At 42.0% G+C, this 12,652-nt stretch overlaps 1 protein-coding gene across 3 annotated transcripts in view; it reads left to right on the forward strand.

Moving 5' to 3' along the window:
• The first annotated feature begins 1,103 nt into the window (after positions 1 to 1,103).
• ALDH18A1 (aldehyde dehydrogenase 18 family member A1) overlaps positions 1,104 to 12,652 on the forward strand; it is a 28,605-nt gene continuing 17,056 nt past the window's right edge. Inside the window, exons 1-7 of one of the 3 annotated variants that reach the window (XM_073685037.1) lie at positions 1,104 to 1,255; positions 4,666 to 4,763; positions 5,066 to 5,283; positions 6,964 to 7,113; positions 7,200 to 7,304; positions 9,068 to 9,226; positions 11,839 to 11,929. In XM_073685037.1, the coding sequence (XP_073541138.1) occupies positions 4,670 to 4,763; positions 5,066 to 5,283; positions 6,964 to 7,113; positions 7,200 to 7,304; positions 9,068 to 9,226; positions 11,839 to 11,929 (817 nt within the window). In that variant the 5' untranslated portion in view covers positions 1,104 to 1,255; positions 4,666 to 4,669. Of the gene's footprint in view, positions 1,304 to 4,665; positions 4,764 to 5,065; positions 5,284 to 6,963; positions 7,114 to 7,199; positions 7,305 to 9,067; positions 9,227 to 11,838; positions 11,930 to 12,652 lie in introns of all 3 variants that reach the window. The other 2 variants (XM_073685039.1, XM_073685038.1) reach the window with 2 other exon arrangements.

Consider the following 12,652-nt stretch of genomic DNA (forward strand, 5'->3'; position numbering starts at 1 on the left):
TCTGAAGTATACCGGTAAGTATATATGTCTGCAGATGTGAACTTAGCCTTAAAGGGCGTTTTAAATTACAAATATTAAAAGTGTCAGATCTCCATTATAATTGTCCTGTGCTATGGAGCTTTGAAGGAATTTAGAGGCAGAGAGGGTAACCGCAGAACGAGCCTCAGTTCCAAAACCTAGCAGAGGATCTGGTCACACCTCTGTTATATATTTAGTAAAAATGACCTATTGACAGACAATAGGTCGCCATGGCAGCCAGAGGCCAAAATGAAAACCAACCCGTGACTGTAGTATTGCCGTATGTTGGTAAAGGGACTAAAAAAAAAAAAAAATAGAAAAAAAAATAAAATAGAAAGAAATTAAGGTTTAAATCTCCCCTATTTTTCCTATTTAAAAAAAATAAATAAATTAATATGGTATGGCTGCTATTATATTCTGTACTATGAAAATGTGTAAAATTGATTACCCCAATGCATAAAAAACAAAAACTTTTTCGTTTTTTTACCAAAAAAATAGCAATAATAAGTGATCACAACATCATATGTAACCCAAAATGATACCAAAAAAACAAGCCCTCGCTCAGCTCCATCGATGGAAAAATGAAAAAAAAAATTATGCCTGTCAGAAAATGGCGACACAAAGCAACTTTTGCAAATTTCTGATTTTTTTTTATCCGTTAAAATAATAATAAAAAAATACACAAATCTGGTAGCGCCGTAATCTCGCCGACCTACGTAATCATGTTACCGGATCAACACAACAACATAAAAACAAAATAAAAAATAAATAAATGGCAGAATTGCATTTTTTTCACCAACGTGGATTTTTTTTTCACATTTTCCAGAACATTATTTGGTAAAAATTCAAAACCACAACTCATGTGGCAAACTATGAGCGATTGAGAAAGAAATATAATAAAAAGTTATGTCTTCAGAGGAAAAAAAAAGTGCAAAAAAGAATAATGGTCGCATCTCCAAAGGAATTAATATGGACCATTTGGTGCTGGTGACTTTATTTTGCAGATTTGCGCACACTGACACGTCTACAGGGGCTGCTGTAGCGCGCATGCGTGGTAAACTAGCTCAGCAAGGGGGCAGGAAATCTTCCGCGCATGCGCGTCGCGTGTCCTCCAGCGTCGCCTCTTGCGTGTCCTCCTTTGCGCATGTGCACTGGGCCATGCCAGCCGGGACAATATTTCCTGCTGGATAAAATTATAAGAAACCGGATTTTTTCCCCGCAGATCTTGGACTGACAGGTCAGGAGACGTGCGCTGCCGCTGGTTTACCTGCTGTTTACCATATTCGTAAGATATTTTGCATTGCTGTAAATGTGCGCCAGATTTGCTGCAGCTGGTTTGCAGAAGTTTAATTTGTCGCATGTATTTGTCGCATCCATGGTTACACGTGTGATTAGAGACTGGACGCAGTGTGCAGGATGTCTGTAACAGGAGGTTGCATCATGCACAACGTGGCATGGTGTCTGCTCACTGTCATGTCGCAATTGTTCCCAAACTGTTCCTTTATTTAAGGGGACAGTCCAGGAGTATTTTTAGCTTATTTTTGTGAATAGTATTGATCCCTCCTGGCAATTTTGCCTTTAAATGCAAAACGCAGCAGCGTTACAGGTGCACACCGTGGTCACATGACCACTGTCAATGGCAGATCCATGGTATCAGCCTTAAAGGGGATATACTGTTCCATCTGATGTGACTTTGGGCAAATCACTAATGCACACTACCAGTCATCGGACACCATTATTGTTGACTTGCAGATTTTAATGTTGAATGTTTGGCTATTTGCACATCTTAAGTATTTGTTGCAGAAATTTCTGCACCTCTTGGAAGGAAAAACACTGTGTAAAATAGGCGCGTTTTTTACATATGTTTTTGGTGCAGATTTTTCCCTACTCATAAGACTATGTTCACACCTTGCTGTTTTTTTTCTGCAACCAAGACTTGATGTCTGGGAAGATATTGCTGTTTTTCTTGCTGCCTTTTTGCTGGGGTTTTTTTTTGCACTTCTTCGTTGCTTTTTATGAGTGTGAAAAGGCTGCAAAAACTCTAAAAGAAGTGACGTGCTGCAGTTTTCCAATTCGGTCAGGAAAAAAAAAAAAAAAAGCAATAGTGTGCATGAGGTTTCTGAAATCTTATAGCTTTTGCTGATACTGTAAAATGCAGCTTTTAATTTGCATAAATAAAAAAAACTGTTATCATGGCTTTAGGCTATGTTCACACATTGTTTTATCAGCATTGTTTTTCTGCAGTAAAACCTGATCTTTTGCAAGGAAGGTTTGTTCAGGATTTTGCTTTTTTTTTTGCGTTTTTTCCACTGTCCTTTTGTCTCTTTATGCATGTACATAAAGTTCAGTGAAAAAAAATAATCTCATTTTATTTCATCAGGTTTCGGCACGAAAAAACGCTGAAAAAACTCACACCTGCTTTTTTGGTGCATTTTTTTTTTAACAACCATTACTTCCAATGGGTGAAAAACACTGAAAGAAGTGCCATGCTGTATTCTGCAAAACCATACAAAGCACAAAATCATAATTAAATTAAACAAAAACAACAATGTGTGTGCAGGAGACTTCTGGAATCTCATAGACTTTGCTGGTACTGTAAAATGCAGGTGAAAATTTTCATAAAAAAATGCTGGAAAAAAAAACGCAATGTGTGAACATATCCTTAGTATGAGTGAAATCTACAGCAAAAAACGCTGAAAGAATTGACATGTTGCAGATTTAAATCTGCCCCAAAACTGCTAGGTAAAAATACGCAATGTGTGCATGAGACTTTAGGATTCTCATTCACTTTTCTGGCATCAGGACATCATTTGTGACTTCTGCACAGAATAAAAAAAGCCACAATCTGCAGCGTGTCCGCAGGCAGTTTTTAGTGTTTTAGCTGCAGATTTCACTCATACTAATAAGTGGAGAAATATCTGCATCAGAAATGTGCCTGTTTTACGGAACTTTTTTCCTGCCCCGAGATGCAAAAATTTTTGTGAACAAGCCCTAATCCTATACTTCCTAAAATAAGCATCCCATGCCAGCTGGGGGTAGTAGTTGTAAATTAGCAACTACTACTCCGATGCAACATTGATTGCTCATTTCTTTTGCTGATTCCTCCTTGTATCTTCCTCCACCGTATTTGCCACCTCTCAGCACACAGCATTGTATTTAGTATTGTGCTTTATTTCCTGCCTCTTCTTTTATTTCCCATTGGTGTATTTTTTTTTCTGACTTGCAATCCCGCACGAGGGTTTCATCATCCTCCTCCGTGTGTTCATCATTCTGCTTTGCTCATTGGCTGCTGCTTCTATCCAGGCAGCCATTCACTACAAATGCAAAGGCCGGGGGTAGGACTCTCATCAGTGAGGGTAGCGGGGAGGCCAGCAGGGCAGGCACGCTTGGATCCAGCCTGGTGTGTAGCGTGGCACATAGGTCAGCAGTTAGGGGATATATGCCCCGGATCAGACATTGCTGTCACACCGGAAAAATTCTGTTCTGTTAATACCAGGTGATGGCCCAATATGGCCTTGTTATTTCTGAAGGAATTGTCATCCAGCTTTCCGAGAATACTGAATGGTAAATCTACCTATAGACCAGAGCATAGAAGGAATTAATTGCAGCCACATATTGAAGCATTTTTGCATTGTAGAATGGGTGACCTGTCACTTTCTGCCATGGAAAGTGCAAGGATTTGTTGCAGATTCTTCCCATTAACTTCAGAAGGGAAGTAAAAACCCACAGTCAAATATTTGTGTTGCAAAAATCTGTTTCGCCTTCTATAACTGCAGTGTTCACACTAAAGGCGCAGTCAGACGGCCGTATAAATCGTATTGCAGTGCTCGGACTGGCAGCCAGCACTCCCCACCTGAGCGTGGCGGCTTCATGTATTTCTATGCAGCTGTTGAGCTCGGGTCAGGAGAGCCACCGGCCAGTCCGAGCATTGCAATCCGTTCTCGGTCCGATTTATACGCCATTACTCCGTCCTTTCGGTAGGTCCCCATTTACTGTCTCATGACATTTCATATTATCATGTGAGCACTGCAACCGATCACAGGCTTTAGGCTTTGATCATGTGGACATGTGTCACCCAATGTCAGATGGCGATGTCGCAATACGTTATTTGGTCAAGGGACTTGTGTGGCCAAATGTTGAGACGTAATCATTAGAGCCTGAATTATCGGAGATTCGGAGGCGTAAACTGCAACCAAATCAACACAATTTAATTTGGATTTTCTGGCTGATTTTTTTTTTATACCTCTGTAGATTATAATTTTTCTGCAGCAAATCTAACTTGTGTGACTGTGCCCTACTTGGTGCAATTTTCTAAAATTTTGCAGCAAGTAATACATTACCTGTTGCTGAAAATAGACTTACTGGAAGGATCTCAAAATCTGCAATTTGTGCACAAAAATGGATTCACGCTTGGCAATGCAAAAGTTGAAATCTGCAGCAGATCAGCACTGAACACATGCAGATTTTGCTGCAGATACTTTGCAGAAAAATCTTCTGCAAATCTACTATGCGTAATCTAGACTTTCCCTGTCTGTACACAGTAATCTGCTGACTTTTTCTTCCCGTCAATCCTTTTATCGCCTTTATGGGCGTGTTATTGTATTGTAAAACTCTTACTGAACCAACTGATCCATCATTGTTCCTTAGCAAAATGTTGTCTCGGGCTGCACTAAGTTGTCGGGGCTCCACGCATGGCCGATCTCTGCTTTCCCGTGTTCGGACCACGGCATCTTCTCATTTCACATGTAAGTTACTTTGTGCGTTTTTTTTTTTAGTACTTTGACTGTTTTCGTGGTGTTGCAGTGTAAAGACGTGTGTAATGTCAGGTGAATGCAGTCTGTCCAGTTGCAGATATAATATTACACATGTGATTTACCCCACGGTGCTGGGGCGTCTACGGGTTTTGGTTATATGACATTTTTGTACTTTCATATACATGAAAATACGCTCTCATTTCCACATTTGAGAGATGCGGACGGCTGCTGTGACCGCCACTAAGTGGTTGTTCTCTTGGCTGACTTTTTTTTTTTTATGGTTTGCATTGCAGATGTTCCAGCCTCCATCACCGCCCAGCGACATTCAAGGCAATGGAGCAACATCCCTTTTATGACTATGCCTCTCCTCCGCTCGCATGGAAAGCCGTTTGCGCACCGCAGCGAGCTGAAGCATGCCAAGCGTATAGTGGTAAAGCTTGGGAGCGCTGTGGTCACGCGAGGAGACGAATGCGGGCTGGCACTGGGTCGGTTGGCATCTATCGTTGAGCAGGTGAGCCACCGTGGCATGGTGTCTAAAATATATGCATCTTTACAGCGGATCTATCACTTTAATTTTTAGACCTGTTGAGGCTGATGTACTTACCTTGAATGGCTATAAAATCCAGTTTTCCCATCTAATTTTAAAAAAGGAACATCTTAGGATGAGCCCAGCTCTATCTGGAAAATGCTCATCTTAACATCGGAAGCATACAGTAATGCTAACTGACTTTCAAAGTAAGAGCACCAGCCTCACCAGGTCTACAAGATCTGTTCCTTTAACTTCTATAGGTTAGTATTGTGAAATCTGTTGACAAATCTGCTATAAAGGCACATGGCTATAAAAGCTGCCTTTTGGACTCAATGTAGACGTGGACTGAATGACCTAAGGTACCAGAGTGTTGTAAAATCTCTTTAGAAACAAAGAAAATATTAACGATTATAATATAAAATTATAACCATGACCATAGATGGTCCTGTGAGCTGCATAAGCCTGGGGATTTCTGCCCTAGGAGATGTTTTTGGGGCTTTGTATTCACATGATTCTTTAGGCTCCGTTCACACTGGAGTCATGGAATCCACTTTTCCTGGTTCCATGACAAATTTGATCCGTCATAGTGAAATGTTAGAAGTTTTTATCATTGGGGATCCTGCAGTTATGACCCTTCTGATCCCTGAGAAGAAAGGGCAGAAGGACTTGGCCAGCCACTGTTATTGGATCACCTTGGGTAGACGGTGTTTGCTGTGTGTGGACTCGTAGACTTTTATGAGCCCATACATAGCTAACCCTATCTACCCAAAGTAAGCCAATCCCAGTGCTCAGATGCGCGCTTCTGCCCTCTTCCTTTCGGCAGTTGTTGGGGTCTCGGCACTTTGACTCACATCAATCAAAACTTCTGAAATATAACTGAGACACATCCGAAGTTTGATAAAATGGAAATGTAAACCCCTTTTAATTAAAGTTTTTAAGAAATGCATGTAGACCCTAAAGCTGATCTGTCACTCAATTTCCCTTTACTAAATATATCCTGATAAGGATGCGGCATTTACTTTGATAATTCATGTCAGAATGGCTGAACATTTGCACTCAGTCTAGTCTGACTGCTCCTCACTGTCCCTCCTTCCTGCTGAGATCTCGCACTGCTCAGTACTAGTTGCAGCTGTCAGGCAGGCTGGGCGGACGTAGACTGATTTACCTGGACTCGTAAATTAGAGATAAGTGAACCCGAACTAGAAAGAAAGAGTTATTTTTCCAGCTCCAAAGTTCGGGTCCTCATTGATTTCTATGGGGTCCAGGTTCTAGTCCCCGAACCGAACTTTCACGGATCCAGTCATCACTAATCCTGAGCGCTCTCACTCTTGAACTCATAAAATTCTCATCTTCATATCAGAATTGTATAGCCATTCTAATTTGGATTTTCAAAGTAACTACACCAGCCTCATCAGGTCTGAGAAATCGTTATATATTATATGTTCTTTGCATTGTGAAATCTGGTGACTAATCCTTTTTTAGCTAGGTAGTCCCCAAAGTGCAGTTCATCATCCTGGAGTTTGATTCCCAATAATGCAAGAATTATTGGGGATTCTAAGTTGTAGGTTCACACATTGTTATAAGATCCTATAAATATAGTATAGGGTCTGTGTATATCACTCCGTATACCATGGGCCTGGACATGCCCTTCTTTTGCCGCAGGTGTCCGTTCTGCAGAACCAGGGTCGGGAGATGATGATTGTCACCAGTGGGGCCGTGGCATTTGGGAAACAGCGTCTCCGCCATGAAATCCTCTTGTCGCAGAGTGTGAGGCAAGCTTTGCATTCGGGCCAGAACCAACTTAAAGACATGGTGAGCACTACAATTCCAGTATGAAGTTCTAGGAATTAAATCCAATGTGTGTGTCCATTCCAATTCTCAATCTTTACTTTGTTTAGCAAGTTCCGGTCCTGGAGGCACGAGCCTGTGCCGCGGCTGGCCAGAGCGGGCTTATGGCACTCTATGAAGCCATGTTTACCCAGTACAGCATATGTGCAGCCCAGGTAAGTGGTGGTAGAGGAAAGACAACTTCTTTCTGCACTCAGGGGTTGGGAACCAGAAGATCCAAGATCCAGAACTTTAGAAGACCAATATGCAAATTGCCTCTTGAGAGAGGAAGAGGACTAGAACTCTGGCGCCACCTATTGGAAGTGGCAATCCTAAAAGTCAGTATCGACCCTTTAACAAGCCTAGCCTCATGACTTAGGATAAAACGCAAATCAGAATCTTAATTTACAGACACTGTATTTCAGGGGTGCTGCCCCTCATCAGTGCAAAGTGTGAGATCTGGTTTGGCTGGGTGAGAGGTGTCGAGACCGGGATCCAAGGAGTAACGTTTCTCCTTGTGGAAAGTGACATGCCAAGCCTGGCTTGCCAATATGGGGATCCCGGTTAGATGTCTTTCACCTAGCCAAATCAGGTCTCAAACGTTTCACTGATGAGGGGCAGCACCCCGAAACACCATGCTTGTAAATTTTAAGATTCTGGTTTGGCTTTTATTAGTCATGTTGCAAGGTTTGTTTAAAAAAAAAAAAATCATACCGAGAGCAAGCTTCATTTTGAAGACCAGGCCACTGAAATGAGAAATGCCACAAACCAAAACTCATTGGGCTGGATTTACCATGTAGAGAGTTTTTGAAGTCCCCTTTACTTATTGCTGTCTATTGCACCAAATTAATCACAAAGATGTTTGATAAATTTGGAGCATTTTCGGCGCTTTCGGAAAACCCGTCCACGGGTACAGATTTTTTTTTCTTTTTTTTTAAAGAAAACAAAATGTGCTTTACTCACCCTTCCCAGGTCTCCATCACTGCTTCCGCTGTCTGACTTTGTTATTGTCAACATCGCCAATCATTGAGCTCTGAGGCTCTGCCCGTATTGGCGGCATACACCACTCAGATTCTGAGCTCACTGACAGGCTGCAGTGCTTTCAACGTGACATCAGCGCTGCAGACAATGACAGAAGCTGTGCGGAGACTCAGTGCTGGACCTGGGAGGGTTATTAAAGCCAAATTGTTGTTGTGTTTTTTTTTTGTTAAACTGCAGCTGGATGGCAGGGGTTTCCAAAACTCAAAAAAAATTCTGTCTAGAAAAGTTAAATGTCTTATAGATGCAGTATCGGAGCACGGATGTTTTTTTTGCGGCAGACGGAGAGATGGCTGCATTTGTGCATCTCTTTTCAATTTTATCTAATCTTAAAAAAATAAAAATAAATAAAATAATAATAATAAAAAAAGTCTCACATGGGGGATTTAGCATCTGCATGTTTCTATTATTCCTATACCTAAGGTACAATTACATAAAAAAAACTCAGCAGCCTGTATTCAGCTTGTGGAGCTGCAGGTATTCATTTTATAATATCAATGATTGGATTGGATCCTTTTTGAAAAAGAAGAATGGTAATAATATACTTTAGGGAATTGTTAGGCAATTGCATAAAGAACTTGCTTGTTTTGATTCGCAGAACTCCATGCCCTCAAAAAACCTTGTCCTTATTGGAAACCAGAAATAACAACAATGATATCCAGACCTTTTTATTACCCTCGTGCCCTGTAGACGGCTGAGTCACGCACTATCTGGAATATGTGATAGTTATATTGCCGTTCAGTCTGTGTGATTTCACCTGAAAACACTCATTGACGCAGGAGGAGACTTGGCTGAAAACCTAAGTCCGGGCTTGTTGCCAGCTGTCGGGTCTGGGGGTATAGGTCACTGATTTAAAGGGGTCCTTTAGAAATAAAGTTGGCTTTGATTTTGTTTCTTTAAGATCTTGGTGACGAACCTGGATTTCCATGACGAGCAGAAAAGACGGAATTTAAATGGCACCTTACACGAGCTGCTACGAATGAACATTGTGCCAATCATTAATACCAACGACGCCGTTGTTCCTCCTCCAGAACCGAACAGTGATCTGCAGGGGGTAAATGTGGGTGAAGTATTTCTGTGGGTGTCCGGCTGCATATAGAGCTGCTGTACTAATAGTGCATGGCATGGCTAACTAACCCGGGAGTGCTGGAGATGGCGAAAGTAGGTGACTTATACTTACAGCCACGGGCCGTAATATGATGCAGTTAGGTACAGGGTTGTTAAATGTCTCCAAATAAAAACTAAATCTTTCCTTTTGCAATTGATTCCAAAGCAGATTTAACTTTTTTTTAAGCAGAGTTTGGAAGCTGGAATGGGCAGCAAAGCCAGTGTTTCAGCTAAATAGGGCTCAGTATGGAGATAGGGCTCAGTATGTAATGAATATCCTATCGTATAAAAGCAATTCTGTTTTCATATGTCAAACAAATTACAACTGTAGGGCAGTGTATTTCTGAAAATGGAAAATCCTTTTAAAAAAAAGAATTAATTCAGACCCAACACAATGGCCTCTAAAGTAATGTATCTCCATGCTGGGGTAACTGGCATAATACTGCTCCCGGGCGTAAACTTAGTGGACAGATGGGCCCAGGTTCAGACTGGCCGATTGGAGGACATGAGAATCCTCCGGTAGGCCGCTCCTGTGAAGGAGTGCTGATGAGTAGTGCTATTACACTTGATTCACAATTTGCAGAAAAAGGTATCCTCTAATCATTCATTAAACAAGGTGGCCAAATTAATATTACATACAAGCAAAAATAAATTTGTGTACTAGGGTCAGGTTATTTTTGCATGTAGCCGAACAGTGGGCCCCAAGAATCAATGTTACTGGTGGGCCTGTGCCAACCAAGTCTGACACTGGACGAGCCTCGCTTATACCTGCAGTCCTTTACTCTCCTTGGCACTAGAGATGAGCGAATCTCCTGAAATTTACTTTCGGGTGGATTTACTTGAATTTGAGCAGCAGATTTGATTTTGATCAGAATTGAAACCGTTCCTCTTAGGGTATGTGCACACGATGCAGAAATGAAGCAGAAAATTTCTGCATCATTTCTGCATCTCCCTGGCAGAAAAAACGCATGCAGATTGTGCATGCGTTTTTCCTGCAGAATACATGCGGATCCACATGCAGATTCACATGCGTTTCCGCATGCAGATTGACAAGCGCTTTCCAGGCGATTTTAGCATCACCTGGAAAGTGCTTGATAACTAGGTCACACTATATAAATCCATGCAAACAGCATGGATTTATACAGTGTGAACCGAGAGAGTGTATATACTTACCTCTGATGGCCCGCGCTGTCCTGCTCACTCCGTTCTCCCGGCTGCCGGCAACTTTGAATTGAAAGACCTGCCGACGTCAGCGTCACGTGACCCGTCACATGACTCTGACGTCACCGCAGGTCCTACAACTCACTGCAAGTGGCGGGAGCGCTGCGCGGGCCGACAGAAGGTAAGAATACATTTATTTTTTATTTTATTCTTCTTTTACAGCTTTTTTAATGGTACCTGGGTGTGGATGAGACTCTCCTCTCCTCCACACCCGGGTACCATCCGCACATTAGAACGCACCAATTACGCAAGTACAAATGCTGTCTTGCGGAATTGGCGCGTTCTAATGCAAGTCAATGGCGGCGAAATCGCCGCGTTTCCGCAAAATTAATTGACATGCTGCGGATTTTTGACCGCAGCGTTAACGCTGCGGAAAAATCCGCATCATGGGCACAGCACATGCGGATTTCCATTGGGGAACATTGCTGCCCTTCTACCATGCGTTTTTCATGCGTTTCCGCGGCGTTTACGCAACTGCAAAAACGCCACGGAAACGCATGAAATACGCATCGTGTGAACACAGCCTTACGTTGTGTCTGCCGCAGTTCCTCCGTCCTCTACCCCGGTCTTCTGTTCTTCCATCTTTCTTTTCCACATCTTTGCGATCAGTTGGCGGCCTGTGATCGGCCTCACATGGGGGAGACGCAATGCACGTCATAATGTCAGAAGATCAACACTGAGGACAGAGGAACTGTCGCATAAGGAGGAAAAGTAAATATGAAATTTTTGTCTTCATTTTTTTCCCATCCCAAAAGAATCCAGCAACATCCTGGATTTGAGGGAATCAAATCCAAAAATGTTGGATTCTGCAGAATCCGAATTTTTGGGGAAAGTGATAGCGAAATCCATTTGCTCATCTCTACCTGGTGCCACCGCAATGTCCTGGTTCTGATGATAGGACATTGTGTGCTGTTGTGCCCGGGAACTAGGAGGAGCGAGGAGAAGTGGGTGCTAGGTCTATGAGGGGTGGATCTGCTACTAACGCATAGTCATCTTTTCTGCAAGCTAACTCCTTTGCTTCACGTGCACAATTCATGCTTTACTATGATGCATTTGTTTTACATTCTGTATCTCCTGGTTTTGCATGTGAATTGCAGTGAAAGACTTTTTAGCATTTGCTAACCTTCATTTACACTGTACAAGACGTGTAGTGTAGTTTTCTTGGTTGCTGCATTTTTCTACCCTTTTACTTGCATCCGACCCAAACTCTGTATGCATTATGGCAGAACTCGGTCTTCCGTGCTGCTGGCTTCCCAGGCTTCATGTCCCCTGTTTTCTCTCTTATATCCCATCTATTTTCTCATTGGTGTAGGTTTTCTTCGCTGACCTTATTTTATTCCTCAGGTGATCAGCATCAAGGACAATGACAGCCTGGCAGCGAGGCTAGCTGTCGAAATGAAGGCCGATCTAATCATCGTCCTGTCTGATGTGGGAGGTAATATCGTTAGCTTTCCGTATTCTGTGCCAAGGTTTTGCATTGATAACTGGTGATGACCCCAGTAATTTGTTCTCCTACCGCGAGCCAAGGCATAATAAAACTTTCTAGGACTATGAGTCAAGAACTAAGGAGTTTTAAACCCACTGTCATTACACCAGCAATGCAAAATGCTGCCTGCACCATATGAAAAAATGGGACGCCATGTGAGCGTCTCAGAAAATATCTCCATAACGGATATTGACGGACTTCCTCAGCCCATTTATAATGTTTCTTGAAGAATGGTCTTGTGTAGACAAGTCCATGAAATGTGTATGCCCTTACTTACATTGTATTTTAGTTTTCACATTTGTAAGTCCCTTTAGTCTTCTTACAGTTGTCAGGCCACTAATTGGGTCAACGTGGCTCAATAGGTGATCTGAATGGCCACTAGAGATATGTCCTGATTCTAGCTATAGACAAGCCCAAGAAACTGCCCAAACTCAACTTGGGTACGAAAAAAAATGTTATAGCTACAAATATGAACCTGGGAGGGGAAAGAATCTCATCCTATGGCTAAGTTCACATTAGTGTATTAAAAAAAAATGGAAGATTTTTCAGCTGAAATGTCATCTGTTTTTATACATTTATCAGTTAGCCAATTTTACAAAAAAAATAGTTTCCTATATTAAAGAATTGAAATGTTTAAAAATTGGATGCCATACAGTTGATCCAGTTCGAACA

The sequence above is a fragment of the Phyllobates terribilis genome, unplaced genomic scaffold (genome assembly GCF_046119375.1).
Source record: "Phyllobates terribilis strain yellow unplaced genomic scaffold, ASM4611937v1 Scaffold_5__5_contigs__length_657084704, whole genome shotgun sequence".
NCBI lineage: Eukaryota > Metazoa > Chordata > Amphibia > Anura > Dendrobatidae > Phyllobates > Phyllobates terribilis.